The 14,933-nt window shown below is 57.2% G+C and overlaps 1 protein-coding gene across 3 annotated transcripts in view; it reads right to left on the bottom strand.

Annotated features, from left to right (window-relative positions):
• Nucleotides 1-556: 556 nt before the first annotated feature.
• SNX29 (sorting nexin 29) overlaps nucleotides 557-14,933 on the bottom strand; it is a gene marked incomplete at its 3' end in the record, with an annotated part of 449,820 nt that continues 435,443 nt past the window's right edge. For all 3 annotated transcript variants that reach the window (XM_079795284.1, XM_079795285.1, XM_079795287.1), the window contains one exon: nucleotides 557-5,376. In XM_079795284.1, the coding sequence (XP_079651410.1) occupies nucleotides 5,247-5,376 (130 nt within the window). The remainder of the gene's footprint in view (nucleotides 5,377-14,933) is intronic.

Raw genomic sequence — 14,933 nt, 5'->3', positions numbered from 1 at the left:
TTTGCTACAGGCAGGTGGTAGGAGCTTCAAAGGAATTGATGTTTCTAAGGAGGCAAAGTGGTTTGAAATAGGAAAGAGTTAGGATGTGGATTAGGGGAGGACAAGACAGCCTGTACCTGGGAGGGCTCCCCGGAGCGGGGAGAGCTGCGCGGGAGCTGAGGCTCCATGAGGAGAGCTGGGGGGTGGGCCGAGGCGGGAGGGGGAGGTGGACAGACTAGGCTGTGGCCCAGACAATCGGCTGTCACACCCGGGCTGGGGGCTGCAGACGGCGTCGGTGTGCGATTCCCTCGTCTGCTCAAGCACAGAGCAAGGGCCTGCTTCTCTGGTGGCCTGGGGTTAGGTAAACTGGAGGCTGGCCACGCGCACACCCCTCAACGCAGCGTTTGCCCTGCCGGGCTGGGCTCGGGCCGGTGCTGACACCCTCCGTGGAGCCCTGGTCAGACCCGCCCGGGGTTCGGTGGTGAGTTAGGTGTTTATAACACGCGAAAGCCCCTCCTCTCGCGCTGCGGAAAGGGACGGAGGCAAAGAGGCAGAGGCCATGACTGAGTGCTTAATGTATAAAATGTCACTGTTTTTATTTGCCTTGTAAAGAGGTGTATCTCCTCCAGATTGTAACAAAATTTCCACAGCTTATTCCAAAAGAAAATTGTAATACAAGAGATTTTAGAAAATTAAACACATTTGTTTAAAAATTCTATCATGTAAACCTTAACATAACAGGGTAGTTACGATAATACTACACGTTTCGGAGCAAACCTGCCCGCGTCCAGGCCGGGGCACAGACCGTAGCCCAGACTCCACATCGTTGCTGCATTACCCCCGACCGCCGTCCGGGGGCCCAGCCGTGGGGACTGCGCCAGGCTGAGGCCTCCCACGGTGGACGTGGCCCCTGCACCCACAGCCCCTCCTCCCCGAAGTCAGTATCTGATGAGTCAAGCGGTGCTTACTGAGCAGCAGTGCTGGGGTGGAGCTAAGGCTGCAGAGGTGAAGATGGTCAGGATGGATCCAGATAACAGAAGCCCTAGTCAGCTCCGCCCCTCACCCCCGGAAACCCGCGTCCCCAGGCTCGCGTCCGAGTGGTCAGCACTCTGCTCTCCTCCCGCGTCCCCAGCCCCGACTCCGCAAGGGCATCGCCCGTCTGGTCTCTGGGGGAAGAAGTCATCAGGGTGAACGAGTGGCCTCTCCCTCCACAGCTCACGTGGCCAGAGGGGACCTGAGCAGACTCAGGGGCAGGTGGCAGCCTGGACAGTCAGCTAGTGGTTTTCCAGTTTCGATGGGAACATGTTCACGGGCCGTAAGAACTGGCCCCTGGACATCGAAATGCTGACGACTCCAGCATGCTCTACCGTGGTGGTCGTCCAGGCGCCATCGTTTAGAGAAATCAGATTTTTTCCTGAAGAAGCTGACTGGGTCGGTCGGGAAGCCACTCCACATGGCCTCAGGGCTCTGTGACTGAAGTCAGGAGTGTTCGTTGGCAGTGTCCTGGCGGAAACAGTGAGAAGTCAGGAGACGGACCAAGGAGGCCGCTCCAGGGACTGCGGGCTGAGCCGGGGGTTCGCTCAGAGCTCGGGCTTGTCGGCCTCCACCCTCGTGCCTGTCGATCCCGGAGCTGACGTTTTAGCTTAGAAACATAATCAAGACCGCGTGCGACAGAAACATGAAAATGAACTTTTGGCACGGAAATCTGAGATAAAATATACAGTGCTACAATTGTGCAAAAATAGCACAGAAGCTAATCTGAACAGCAAATATTTAATGTTAGCTTTAATGAAACAATGCACAATATTGGAAACATGATCGCTGCAAACCCCTTGCTCAGAAGCAGGCGCTGCCTGGGGAAGGGCCTCTGCCAGGCCCGGCCTGCAGGCTGGGGAGCCGTCCAGCGCCCCCACGTCCCAAAGGAACCGCCAGGGAGAGGTCCCGACAGGAGGGGTGCCCATCTAGGATATACCTTAGCCAGGCTGCTGTCCTGGCAGGTGGGGCCCCTGGCAGGGCCCTTCTCAGGCAGGTGGGCCCACCCATCCTCAGGGCGAGGCTGAAAGCCAGCCTGTTCTTTACAGTCAGTTACACGCCTGCCCAGGTGAGCCGGGGTGAGTGCCTCCCGGTGGATGGACACTGGGCTGGTGCAGAGGAGCCAGAAGGAAGGAAGGGGGACTGGTTAGAAGGCCCAGCTGGAACCCAGAGAACAGGCCTGGCCCCCAGGTGAGGGGCAGCGGGCACCTCTGGGCTGCCACCACGAGCAGGTGGGGTGGGCTGAGGCCTGGGACCTGTGGCCCGGTGCTCAGGTGGGCAAACTGCCCCCTGTGATACCAAGAGAAAGAGGAGGCCACCAGCTGGCCAGCCACGGCCGGTGCTGGGAGGCAGGCAGTGCTTCGTCTCGTCACCTGGCTGGCGGGCAGTGCGCTGGTGCCCGTGTCCTGTGGCCTCGCGCATTGGTGACAACGGCGTTATCGATCCTACGATGTGAACAGCTTTGGTTGCCTCTGTTTTGTTACAGGCACAACACACAGCCTGCCACCCTGGTAAATTCCAGTGGTTATCGAAGGGCTCGTCTTAGTAAGCTCCCAGCCGGGGCAGAGCCGAGTGCTATGATTAGGCCGCGCCCACATCCCCCGCTCTCGCTGCTAGCACCTCCTGCTCGGTTTCACACGATGATATTTTGTCTTCACTACTCAATCGGGTGACCCCAATGTGCCCAGCTGTTGGGTATTAAAGGTGCCACCGTGGACAGGAGAGCCACCTCCTCCCCCAGTGCCCAACTGGACAAACGCTGGGCTGTTCTCACTGCGGCTCGGCGCACTGTAAGAGGCTGCCTGCTCCTCCCGGGAGCCGTGTGCCGGGCATGGATGCTGAGCTGGAGCCGGCCACGCCGAGCCGACTGCGGGCTGTCCTTTCCGCGATGGTCACGGGGCGGAGGGATGCGCGCAGGGAGGCCGGCAGCCGGCCCTTGGGATTGGATCCAGGTTGAAGGGCAGGGAAAGTCCCGAGGGGCTGGCATCTGTGCACCTGGCGGGGCCCAGGGTCTGTCCTCCTGCTCTGGGAACAGGAAGTCCCTCCTTCCACACGCACAGCAGGGCCAGGGTCTGCTGAGCAGCTGAATGGACTAAATCACTGCAGAACATTCTGTTTCCAAAGTTAAGGCTTTGAGGAGTTGCTGTGATGCGCATGTCACATGCATATCTGAGCTAAAACTAGGGGTGGTCTGTACGTTAAAGGTGATTTCAGGGTTTCTGCATGATCACAAAACAGGGTGCAAAGAGCAAGCAGCCGAAGTTCCCGTGTGGCCCCAGGAATGTGCTTTTACCACCAGTGGGAGGAGCAGGGCACGTTTTCCATGAACCATTCAGCTTCGGAAGATGGGAGGCAGATTCCTCCTGTGTGAATACAGGCTGAGGGGGACAGTTTCTCCCGGCTGAGCACCCGTCCGCCTGGCTGTCAGAGCAGGTTCCTGGAGGTTCGCACGCGGACGTGTTTCGGGGCAGGCGCCAGCAAAGGCTGCTGGTCAGAGCCCTGGCCCAGGTGGGGCCGCTGGAAGTGGGTGCTCCATTCCGTGTCTAATAGGACCAGGAGGAGAGGCGTCGGGGAGCAGGCCCCGCTGTCCGGACGGCAGTGCTGGACGGCAGACAGCGCGAGGGCGGGGCAGCGGGAGCGAGGCCTCCTGCCAGTTTCGGAGGGCGCCTCTGTCCCAGCAGCGCAGCGGCCGGGGCGCAGTGGGGCTGGGAGGTGAAACTAAGGAAGGAGATGCTGCCTCTCTGGACACAGCGTCTCTCGGGTCCTCTCACCCCCGAGCTGACCGCAGGGTCCCCTGCCACTCACTCCTGCCGCAGCCCGAGAGCAGCAGGCCCTCGGCCCACCTGGCTGCCCCTCAGAAGGGACTCGGGCCTGTGGCTGTGCGGGGCTGTGCGGGCTGCACCTCGGCTGTCACAGGAGGTGGCTCTCCTGTCCACGGTGGCACCTGGATGCCCTGCACAGGGTTTCCTCCCGGGGACAGCCCACCTGGGCCCCCGCGGTCTGGGTGGAGCTGAGGGCTCCGGGACGCGGAGGTGGTTAGCTCCACTGCCGTCCTTCACTCGTCATCGGTTCCCTACGGATCTGTCCTCGGTTTCACTCATCCCCGCGCAGTCTCTGTCACAGCCTCGCACCTGCCTTCTAGTATCTCCCAGAAATGCGGCCTCCGCGTCCCAGTGCTCGTGGCCAGGAGAGAGGCAAGCCCATGACTGTGTGCAGCCGGCGGCCCTGGCCCTGGAAGGTCTGACGGGGAGCGCTGGGGGAAGCCAGGTGAGGCCGCGCTCTCCCCTTTATCAGTTCAGGGGCGCAGGGTCCTTCTCCCCTGCGAGCATGTGGGGGCAGAGGGTGCCCTCGAGTCTGTCTTAGGGAATGACCATGATCTGTTCAAGGTGGACACGTGCCCCAGTTCACACGAGCCACGTGGCAGCCCACGGAGCTCGGGGCCAGGTCTGCAGGCCGAGGGCCTAAGAGCCTCTGCAGAGCCGCGTCTCTCACCGCGGAGGCCTCTCGGTTTGGGAGGTGAGGCCGCCGATTCCCGGGCAGCCCAGGGCGCTCCACCGTGGGGGGCACCAGGTTGCCACGGATGGCTGGCTGGCTGGCTGGGTGGGTGGGTGAGGTCCCCGAACCTGACAAGGTGCCTGTGGATCAGGGGCCTTGGGTTTCCTGGGGGCCGCTCCTCCCAGCGGCCAGGCGTGCCCTGGGAGCCACAGTTCAGCGCTGCCAACGGGCTCCTTCGCACGCGGCCCCGGGGTCTCCTGTGGGAGAGGCCGCAGAGCTGAGGCCGGCTATGGGGCGTTAACAAGGGGTCGTGTCTAATGGCTACTGGTGGAGAGTAAAATGGAAAGGAAACCCGCCCGCTGGCCGCAGGCTGCAGCAGGCAGTTACAGGAAAGAGAAAGAGGACTGTAACAGTCATGCCTGCTCCCAGCGGGAAAAGCCAGAGGCCGTTTCTGAGGGAACTGGGGGCTCCAAGCCCACCTGGCCCCTCCGCCGGCCCCTGAGCTGGAGGGGGAAGGAGGCCTGGCTGCCCGGGCAGACCCGGGAGAGTGGTGCCCACGTGTCCACGTCTGACCAGTTTAATCGGTGCCATGTGACCGGTGGGAAGGTGTGCTCTCAGGTTCACCGGTGCGTGTGGCTGTCACTCCAGGTGGCAGGTCCGGCTGCCGTGGCCGGACTGGGGGCAGGTGGCCGGGGAGGCAGCAGCGCAGCACGTAAGCTGAGTCTGGGAGTCCACGGAGGTCAGAGGTCACCGCTCTGGGGCTCCACGTTGCGCGTCTCCCTGGGGTGGCTGCGGGACAGCTTGGGGAAGCGGGAGGCCACCCTGGGCCGGCTGCTCTTGTTCAGTGGCTCTCCGGGAGGGGCGGCGTCACTGTAAGAGGAGGGGAGAACGGATTAAGTGGGGCTCCCAACGCAGGGACCGGACACCGGAGCAGAGCTCACGGACAGCTGCTGCCCAGCTGGCTGGTGATGCAACACGGAGACACGGAGAATCCACACTGTTCCGTACACTTTCCCTTTCCAAAGCACCCAGCACAGCTGTGGGGGCACCAGCTCTGGCTGTGAGAGAAGGTACCAGCCACGGCCTTCACCCCTCCCACACTCCCCCGCTTTTCATTGCTCTTCCAGCAAAGGCACGTTCTAGTCAGAAGAGAAGGCGTTGGACACACTGCAGACACTAGTGCAGTCATGAGAGGTGCCGCACAGACACGGGAGGGCTGGTAGAATTCATCCTAAGAGGGTAGTCGGGCGGATGCCAGCGTGGAACAAGGGCATCCTCCCAGGGGGTCACTGACACTGGTGACGCAGAGTGCGGGGTGGTGAGGACGTGACAGAGGAGCGCATCTGCTGACCCACCCGTAGAGGTGCAATGAGGACGCGGCTAAAACAAAGTGGGGGTCCGGGCCTCCTCCCTGGGGCGGTCGGGCGGGAGCCTCAGAAAAGACCAGAGAGTAGGTTGTAGAAAAGGAGAGAGAAGCAGCGTTCGAGGACCTGGGTTACACGGCATCCTCAGCGGCAGACGCGAGGGAGGGAGCTGCATGGTTCTCGAGAGATCACTGGCCTGTGCGTGACCTGGGCACATGGTCAGGACCCTGTCATGAGACGGGGGAAGGGAAAACACAGTATTTCTCCAGCAACACGTGCGAGGTGGAGATCGGGGGAAACGGTGATGTCAGTCAGGACACCGCACGGGCTGTCCGTGTTCCCGCCCGGCCCCGGAGGTGTGGCGTATCCACATGGGAAAAGGGTCATGGGTTCATGTGGGAGGAAAAGGAGACAAAGGTGCACACGTGGATAAAAACAACGTGAGGCGACGAGCAGCAGCACTCACAGCTGACATCGTAGTTCTGGGCGACCAGGACGAGGCGGCGTAGAGTGGGCCTATGCCATGCTGTGAGCTGTTAGTTTCTAAGTACAGGAATTAAAACACTCTTTTAGGGAGGGCATACCCTGCCATGTATAGGGAAACCCTGAAGGACGTTCATGCCTTCCTTCATCCCAGGTGGGCAGCGCTGTCCAGGCACTGAGGAGGCACGGGGAACAAGGCAGGTTCTCCTGGCCCTGGAGCTCACAGGGATGTTAACATGCCATCTGTCCTATCTAATAAAAGCCCAGCGACCATAACAGCAGAACAACCAGAATGACCACTCAACCAGTCACTGTGAGGTGCACTGACCACCTCTTGGTCCCTCCCCCCCACCCCACCCCTACCCCGGCCAGCAGGCTCCGATTGCCGGATGGTGAATGGGGAACCAGGGTGGGTGGCGGGGGATGCGGGAGGTGCCAGGCCAAGGCCCCCACCCCGCTGGTCGCCCCACACACAGAGGCCAACCTGCGGCAGGGGTGGGGCCACAAGCAGGTGGGACCAGCCGACTTCTTGGTCCCTCCCCCCGGCCGTCAGGTTCCCATCATCCGATGGCAAACTGGGAACCTGGGTGGGTGGTGGCGGGGGCGAGGCTGGCTGCCAGCAGCCAGGGAAGATGGTCCTGATCAAAGGCTAGGCCTAGGGACCATACTGCACACAATTTCATGCGCCGGTCCTCTAGTATATATATAAAAGCTAAGCGACTGAACGACCTAATGACCATTTGACAGGTTGCTATGACGTGCACTGACCACCAGGGGGCAGACACTTAACACAGGAGCTGCCCCTGTTGGTCAGTGCACTCCCACAGTGGTAGCGCCGCTCAGCTGACCGTTAGGCTCCAGACGCCGGGTTCATGGCTGGCGAGCGCAGCGGTGGTGGCACGAGCCTCTCCCACCTCCACAGCAGCACTACTGAGCAGCAGTAGCGGCAGGCACAATGGGGCCGGATTGAGTGGGAGCGGCGTGGTGCTCGACAAGGGCTCCTCCCCGGCCGCCTGCCGCTTTATGCACTACTACATCTCTTGTCGGACTAACGGTCCCAATCCCGAAACTGGCAGTCTGACATCCCCCGAGGGGTCCCGGATTGCTAGAGGGTGCAGGCCAGGCTGGGGGACCCCATAGGTGCAGATAAAGAAGAGATGGTGCGCTTAGGCTTTTATATATATAGACCACATGCTAACATCCCTGTGAGCTCCAGGGGCAAGCTGCCTGAAGATGGCAGGAAGTGCCCCGAGAGGGACAGGGAGTGAAGGGCGCAGCTGAAAGCTCCGGCGGGGAGCCCACAATCGGGTTGTGTTTTAAGTGGCTCCTGCGTGCTGGGCGGAGGGTGGGCTGTGGCTGTGAGCGCAGGGCTGGTGAACTCTGACCTCCTATGGCTACTGTAACACACCATCACACACTTAGTGGCTTAGGACCACACAGCTGTGATGCATTGTCCTACAGTCCTGGAGGGCAGACACCTAGAATGGGACTGGGGCGGAAGTCAGGGTGCATCTGTTTTTCCACCTTTTCCATCACCTCCAGCTGGCGGTCTCCATGCCAAAGCCGCAGTGCAGTACCCCCAGATCTTCCCTCCTCTAAGGACTCTGTGACCACACCGGGCCTGGATAACCTCCCTCTTCTGAGACCCTGAGTCACAGCTGTGGGGTCCCCTCTGCCACAGAAAGGGACACATTCACGGGTCCCAGGAAGCAGGGTGCAGGCATTTTGGGGGCCATTCTGCCTAGCACAGATGTTTCTTCCCTTCCTCCTTCCTCACTTCCCTCCTTCCTTTCTTTTTTTACAGCACTTATTGTTACTTCTTAACTTTGTATTACTAAACAGCCCTTACTCCAATGAACCTTTGTGAATCTTTTGGTTTGAAATACTTTAAAGTACAGCAAAATATTTCATTGGTGGCTGAGGTGCTAATCTGTGCATTTTTTTCAACTTTTTTTATTTTTCAATTATAGTTGACATACAGTATTATATTAGTTCAAGGTGTAAATCATAGTGATTAGACATTTATATGCCTTATGAAGTGCTCACCCATAAGTCTACAACCACCTGACACCATACATAGCTATTACAATATTATTGACTATATTCCCTGTGCTGTACGAACATCCCTGTGACTGTTTTTATAACTGGCAATTTGTACATCTTAATCCCTTCACCTTTTCTCCCAGTCTCCCAAGTCCCCTCTCCTCTGGCAACTATTAATTTGTTCTCTGTACCTATGAGTCTGTTTGTTTTGTTTATCTATTTATTTTGTTTGTTTGTTTTTAGATTCCACATATTAGTGAAATTGTATGATATTTGTCTCTGTGTGGGACTTATTTCACTCAGTGCAATACCCTCTAGGTCCATCCCTGTAGCAGATGGCAAGATTTCATTCCTTTTTATGACTGAGTCCTATTCCCTTGTGTGTACGCACCATCTCTTCTGTATCTGTCTACTGATGGACACTCAGGTTGTTTCCATAGCTTGGTTATTGCAAATAATGCTGCAGTGAGCATAGGGGTGCGTATGTCTTTTCGATTTCTTCAGATAAATACCCAGGAGTGGGCTTGCTGGATCATAAGAAGTGTTATTTTTAATTTTTTGAGGAACTTCCATACTATTTTCCTTGGTGGCTGCACCAGTCTGCATTCCCACCAACAGTGCACAAGGGTTTTCTCTCCACCTTCTCGCCAATACTTGTCATTTGTTGATTTATTGATGGCAGTCATTCTGACAGGTGTGAGGTGATATGTGTGGTCTTAATTTGCATTTCCTGTTAGTGACATTGAGCATCTTCTCATATGTCTATTGGCTGTCTGTATGTCCTCTTTGGAGAAATGTCTATTCGGGTCTTACGCCCATTTCTAATCAGATTGTTTGTTTTTGGAGTTTTGGGTATTAACTCCTTAATGGATGTATCATTGGCAAGTGCCTTCTCCCATTCAGTAGGTTGTCATTTCATTTTGTTGCAGTTTCCTTTGCTGCACAGACTGAGATTTGAATAGGAAGTGGTGAGATTACAGCTGGTAGAAAATATAAATGAGAAATAAGAAAAAGGCTTGTGTAATAAATACCTCACTGGATCAAAACACTTTAAAAAACAAACCTAACTAACATGAGCTCACTCTCCTGTCCCCGGGCTCCATGCCAGGGCTCCCCACTGAGTCCTGAGCCACGCTGGGCTCTACAGGCAGACAGCCACCTCTGGACGGGCCCTGGGCTCAGGGGCCAGGCCTCCCGGTGAGTAAGCGGCAGATCTGGCTCATCCAAGCCCAGTCCAGCTGAGGGAGGGAATGAGACACACCCAAAAGGAAGTGTGACCCCCCGCAGGGTTCCTTCCTTCCTGGGTCTTAGGAGCCATTCTGTTTACGATGACCTGATTTTCACGCCTCTCCAAGGACGCGGCCACTGTGCTCAGTGGGACTCCCCTCGTGTGGAGCTGGGGACGGTATCTCAGTGTGATGACAGATGAAAAGCGCTCTGCTATTACCCTCTGCCCTGGGAGCCTGGGTGTGCTTTCCTTTTGAGGACGGAAGAAAAGAAAACATTTGACCTTGACCAGGGTGGAGTCCCCGCTCCCACGAGCCATTTCTGCGGCCAGTCCAGCTGCTTGCCACTCGGTCCTCCTTCAGAAGGGCATTTACTGAGGGCCCAGAGCCAATATGTCCCTTTCTCCTTTCCAAACACCCCTGTTACCAAAGCCTCTTCCTCCCAAAGTGCCCCAGAGGACGGGTGGAAGATGTTGGAAGGAATGTCTGCTCGCACTGCGTAGGTGGGCTTACGTGTAAATGTCCTTTAAACCACCCCCCTCACCTGGGGCTCGACCCTAAGCCTGTGGCCATCTCTGGGCGTGACAGGCAGGGCAGGATGAGCCCTTCTTGCTGTGACCAGAGTCACTGGGCCCCAGACTTAGTGGCTTTTGGGGAGGGAGAGTCACAAGTCAATGGGGCCAAGGACAACGGCCACTTCATTTTGTTTTTCAACCAATGGCACCGACTCTGTGGGAAGGCAGCCTGGGGCGGGGGGGGGCAGGACGGGGCTCTGAGCCAGGTGCCCGCATCCCGTCCTGGCCCTGCTGTCTTTGAGATTCATCCCCTTGTCTGTCCCATGGGGACGATCAGTGCTGTGACAGGGACGAGAGTGAACCCACCTGCCAGCTGCATTTCCTTAGATAAGGTCCTTGCTCTCGTTGCTATAACAAAGGTGGGTGGTTTTGAGCATTATGTGGTTAAAGCTGGGGCAATACCTGGCAGGAGTAACCACCTGCCTGTGGGCTTTGCCAGGTGCCAGCGAGGCCCTGGGCGTACGGAGATTAACAGGAGTCCCAAGAGCCCACAGCCTCGTTGGGGAGAGGCAGGGTGGGCCCAGAGCAGACTGTGACAGTGGAACATGGTGGCCGCTTCACACCGGGCACACAGGATGCTGAGCTCTGGCAGTGAGAGGGCTTCCTGGAGGGGAAGAGCGAGAAGGATGGGCAGGGGGAGATGGATGGTTCGCCGTGAGCGGCTCTTTAGATTTGCATGAAGGCAGACGGCCCTGCGGTGGCTGTGTGGGCCCAGTGACTTGCCTTCCCCGGCAGTAGGACTGACCTCGAGGCTGCAGGGAGAAGCCACTGAGATGGCGTCTGTCAAACACCCAAGGCTGACTCAGTGAGTGCAGCGGGTACCCAGGGTGGACTGGAATGGGGGCGGGGGTGCCAGTCCATCAGAGCTGGAGCAGGCCTAGGGGTGCCAGGCACAGCTCAATCTAAAGGTCAGAGCAGCAGTGACAATGAGCTAAGCCCCCTGGGGTTGGGAGTGAGTGGGCAGGACTGTTGTACACGAAGTCCCAGGAACAGGAGAGTGGATGGCGCCGAGGCTCCGGGAAGATGAGCTAGCTGGGCCAGCTGAGTGCAGACACTGGGGCGGGCCCATGACTAGTGGGTGATGGGTGGCAGGGCAGCTGACGAGCAGGGCTGGTTCTGTTGAAAGCACTGAGCTGGAGCAAAGAGAGTGGGGAAGGACTCATTGGCACGTATGAGGCCAAACCACACGAAACTGACATTCATTTTCCAGGTCAAAAACCATCTAATAGTTTCATGGACCTGTTGGCCATTTGCATGTCTTCTTTGGAAAAAATGTCTATTCAAGTCCTTAGGCTATTTTTAAATCAGAGAAATGCAAATCAAACCCACAGTGACACCGCCTCACACCTGTCAGGATGGCAGGTATCTAGAAAACGGGACAGCGACTGTCGGCGAGGGCGTGGCAGACTCAGTGGGAAAGCAAAATGGTGCCGCCGCTCCCGCCAACAGTATGGAGGAGCCTCAAAATCACCAAAGCGAGTGCCTTCCCACCCAGCCATCCCACTTCTGGGTTTTATCCTAAGAACTGAAACCGGGATCTCAGAGATATCTGCCCCCCTACTCACTGCAGCATTATTCACAACAGCCGAGATTCGCAAACCCCCAACCCCCGGGGTGGGCAAGTGGATAAAGCAAGTGTGGCGTGTGCGCACAGTGGGACAGTCAGCCTGCGTGACAATGCAGAGGACACTGCTGAGTGAACCGAGCCCATCACAGAAGGACAAACACCTCAACACCGTACCTAAGAGTCAAACTCACAGAATCAAAGGCTGCAGTAGTGGTTACTAGAGGTGGGGAGAGGTGAGGGTGGGGAGTTACTAATCAACAGCCATAGGGTTTCAGTTGAGCAAGAATAAGCTCTAGAGATGTCGTATAGCACGGTACCCACAGTCAACAAGTACACTTAAGATGTGCCAGGAGGGTAGAGTGCATGTTAAATTCCTGGTTTAAGAGCAGTACCTGAAGGCACGGGGTTGTGGGTGTGTGCAGCCTGGCGGGGGCGGGGTCTGGGGATGGAGGAAGGGGAGGAGCCTTGCCCGGGCCTGAGGTGCATCCCCAGAGCCCAGGGCATGTGTGGGAGGTCCAGGGCAAGGAGAGGGAAGACCTCAAGTTGATGAGGACAAACTTAAATAAGGGCCACTGATATTTATTTTATTTTTTAACTAAGGCTCACTGGAGCCCTGCAGCCGCCGCCTCCAATCCCATCACCTTCTCTGTTTTCAAAATTAAATTCTCACTCCTCACAGCCCGCGTTAGAACCAGCTCCCTGCCTCGCGCCCTGGTGAGACCTAGGAAGGGATAGTGCCTGGAGCAACAGGCAGCGGAGAAACTAGCTGTCTCTTCCCCAGCAGCCTGTGCTTCCGGGACAAGGTGGGCTTGTGGCTCTGGGGCTGGGCAAGAACCGAGCTGGTGAGCAAAGCACCACTACATTCCCGACTCTCCTGGCTGCTTCAGTGCAGCGGCCGTGTCGGCCCCAATTTTCTAGACAAGAAAGGGGGGTCTGGAGGGCAGGAAAGGCCCGTCTCCACCAGAAGGGATTTCCCAAGGCCATGGAGTCATTGGTTTAACTCCATATTCCGAGTCAGAAAACCTGCATTCCTTCAGTGACACGGGTAGGAGCTTGGAGGAAGATGCATGACCCTCCCAAGACTCGGTTCTCTGACTGCGAAATGGGGATGGTGCCGGTCCTGCCTGCCATTCACATATCGTTGGCACATACGTCTTGAGTCTGTTAGCGTTAGGAATCGTGGTGGCTCTTCCGAGGCCCTGAGATAACTGACAAGAATGTGAGCAGCACAGGAAGTCTGGCAGAATCTTAGGAACTTGGGTTGCGTGCCATCGATATATCAAGGGACCTGGCAGAGGCTTTTCAAAGACTTGACAAACTACTGAAATACAGCGAATTCCCAAACCTCCCATTCCCTTTCCCCAGAGCCACCTCCTCAACGCCCTCCATCGTCTGGCCGGGGGAGTGGCTGAGGCCCCGGAGGGACCGTCTCCTGTCTTTCTGGCACACAACCAGCCTCTTGGTCTGGATCCACCCGAGGTAGGCTTGTGGCTCTGGGGCTCGTGTCCCAGCAGAGCTCCAGAGATAGGAGAGAGGTGGTATTTGGTGGGGTGTTTGGAGACAGCGTGAAGAATTGTCGGCGAACAAATGGGCAGTCAGCCTTAGGACGTGTCTTGTCAGCAACGAGGGCGAGGGAACTGTGGACCTGCCACAATGAAGACCGGGTGACCAGCACTGTTCCCGGGTCGGGGCTGGACCTTGAGCTGGGCTCTGGGGAGATCATAGACTCAGCTCTGGCCTTCAAGCTGCTCAGACTAGGGATCTGACTGGGGGGTGGGCAGGGAACACAGTGATCACACAAGCCAAGCACGGCGCTGGGGACCGAGGGAGCTGGAGGACCGAGCACCGAGGGATGAGGAGGGCTCAGTGAGGACAGGGGAAGGAGAGGGCCTCTGGGCAGAGGGACGGCCTGGAACGGGCTCCAGGAGGAGAAAGACAGGCTGTGGTGACGAAGCTGCTGTTGGCTGCAGGGCAATGTATGGGCCGGGAAGGCCACGAGATGGCAGATAGGTGAGGTCCCCGCGCTCTGTTGATCCACTTTCCAGAGGTGCAGACCACTCAGCCAGTGGTGAGCGAGGGCTCAGCGTTTCCATGGGAACAAAAGCATGACGTTCAGACCTGGGCAGTTTCCCCGTCACTGGGTCACCTCTATGACCAACATGCAACAACCACTGTAGGTGCCACACTTGCCAACTAAGGACATGACACATCCCACAGCCCAGCTGTCCCCACCGGCACTGTCGCTGATCCGACGTGGTATAAGCACACTCTCAGAATAAAGGCCACTCCCTTAGCATTTGCACTTTCTGCACGTGGAGGAGGCTGTCGGGACGGGCTCCAGGCCAGGCAGGATTCTCAGAGCTGCTGTCTAGATGACTTGGAAGCTCCTCCGGCCCCCAGGTCAGTGTGAAGGGGAGGCCCCTTGTGGGGGCCAGCATTATTATCATGGAAGTGGCCAGGACTGAGGCCTGGGCCATTGTGCCAGGGCCGTGACGAGGGCCTGTACAGTGTCCCCAGATTCCATCTCTGTCATCTCTTATGCTCTCCTTCCTGTTTCCCCACGTCGGCATATAATAGGCAAGATGTTTCTTCACCATAAATACCTTTGTTTTTAGGTTACTTTGGCCTGTATGTAAAAATCCATAAATATGGATTTAATACATATTAAAACAATTAAAAAAAGACACTTCTAATGTGTCACCATGGTTCACCTACCACCCAAATACAGGGTGCGTGTTCTCTTCTTCACAATGTATGTTTTGGGCATGTTAGATGCACCTCAGAGGCATCATGCTCCATGGAAGGAGCCAGGCTCAAAGGCTGCACCATCTGCCTCCACTCGTGACATCTGGAAAAGGCCAAGCTGCAGGGGCGAGGGCAGGTGGGGAGCGTGAGCAGCTGTCCAAGCCGGGCACTGGGGAATGCTGGGGTGAGGGAGCTGTTCCGGCTCATGGTGCTGGTGCTGGTACATGACTCCATGCATTTGCCAACACACACAGAACTGTGTAATAAAAAGGGGAAATGTGACCACATAAGTTATACCTCCATCTCAATAAGCTTGGCTGGAAAAGGCCGTCTTTTTACATTTCCGCGTTTCCAGCATGTGTGGGCACCTCCCGTCGGCCTGGAGCTCTGGGAGAGTGACCTCTCCTTCCCAGAGCAGAAAGAG

This window comes from Cnephaeus nilssonii (genome assembly GCF_951640355.1).
Source record: "Cnephaeus nilssonii genome assembly, chromosome: 2".
NCBI lineage: Eukaryota > Metazoa > Chordata > Mammalia > Chiroptera > Vespertilionidae > Cnephaeus > Cnephaeus nilssonii.
The sequence above is the reverse complement of the archived record's forward strand: the minus strand, read 5'-3'. Positions and strand labels throughout refer to the sequence as shown.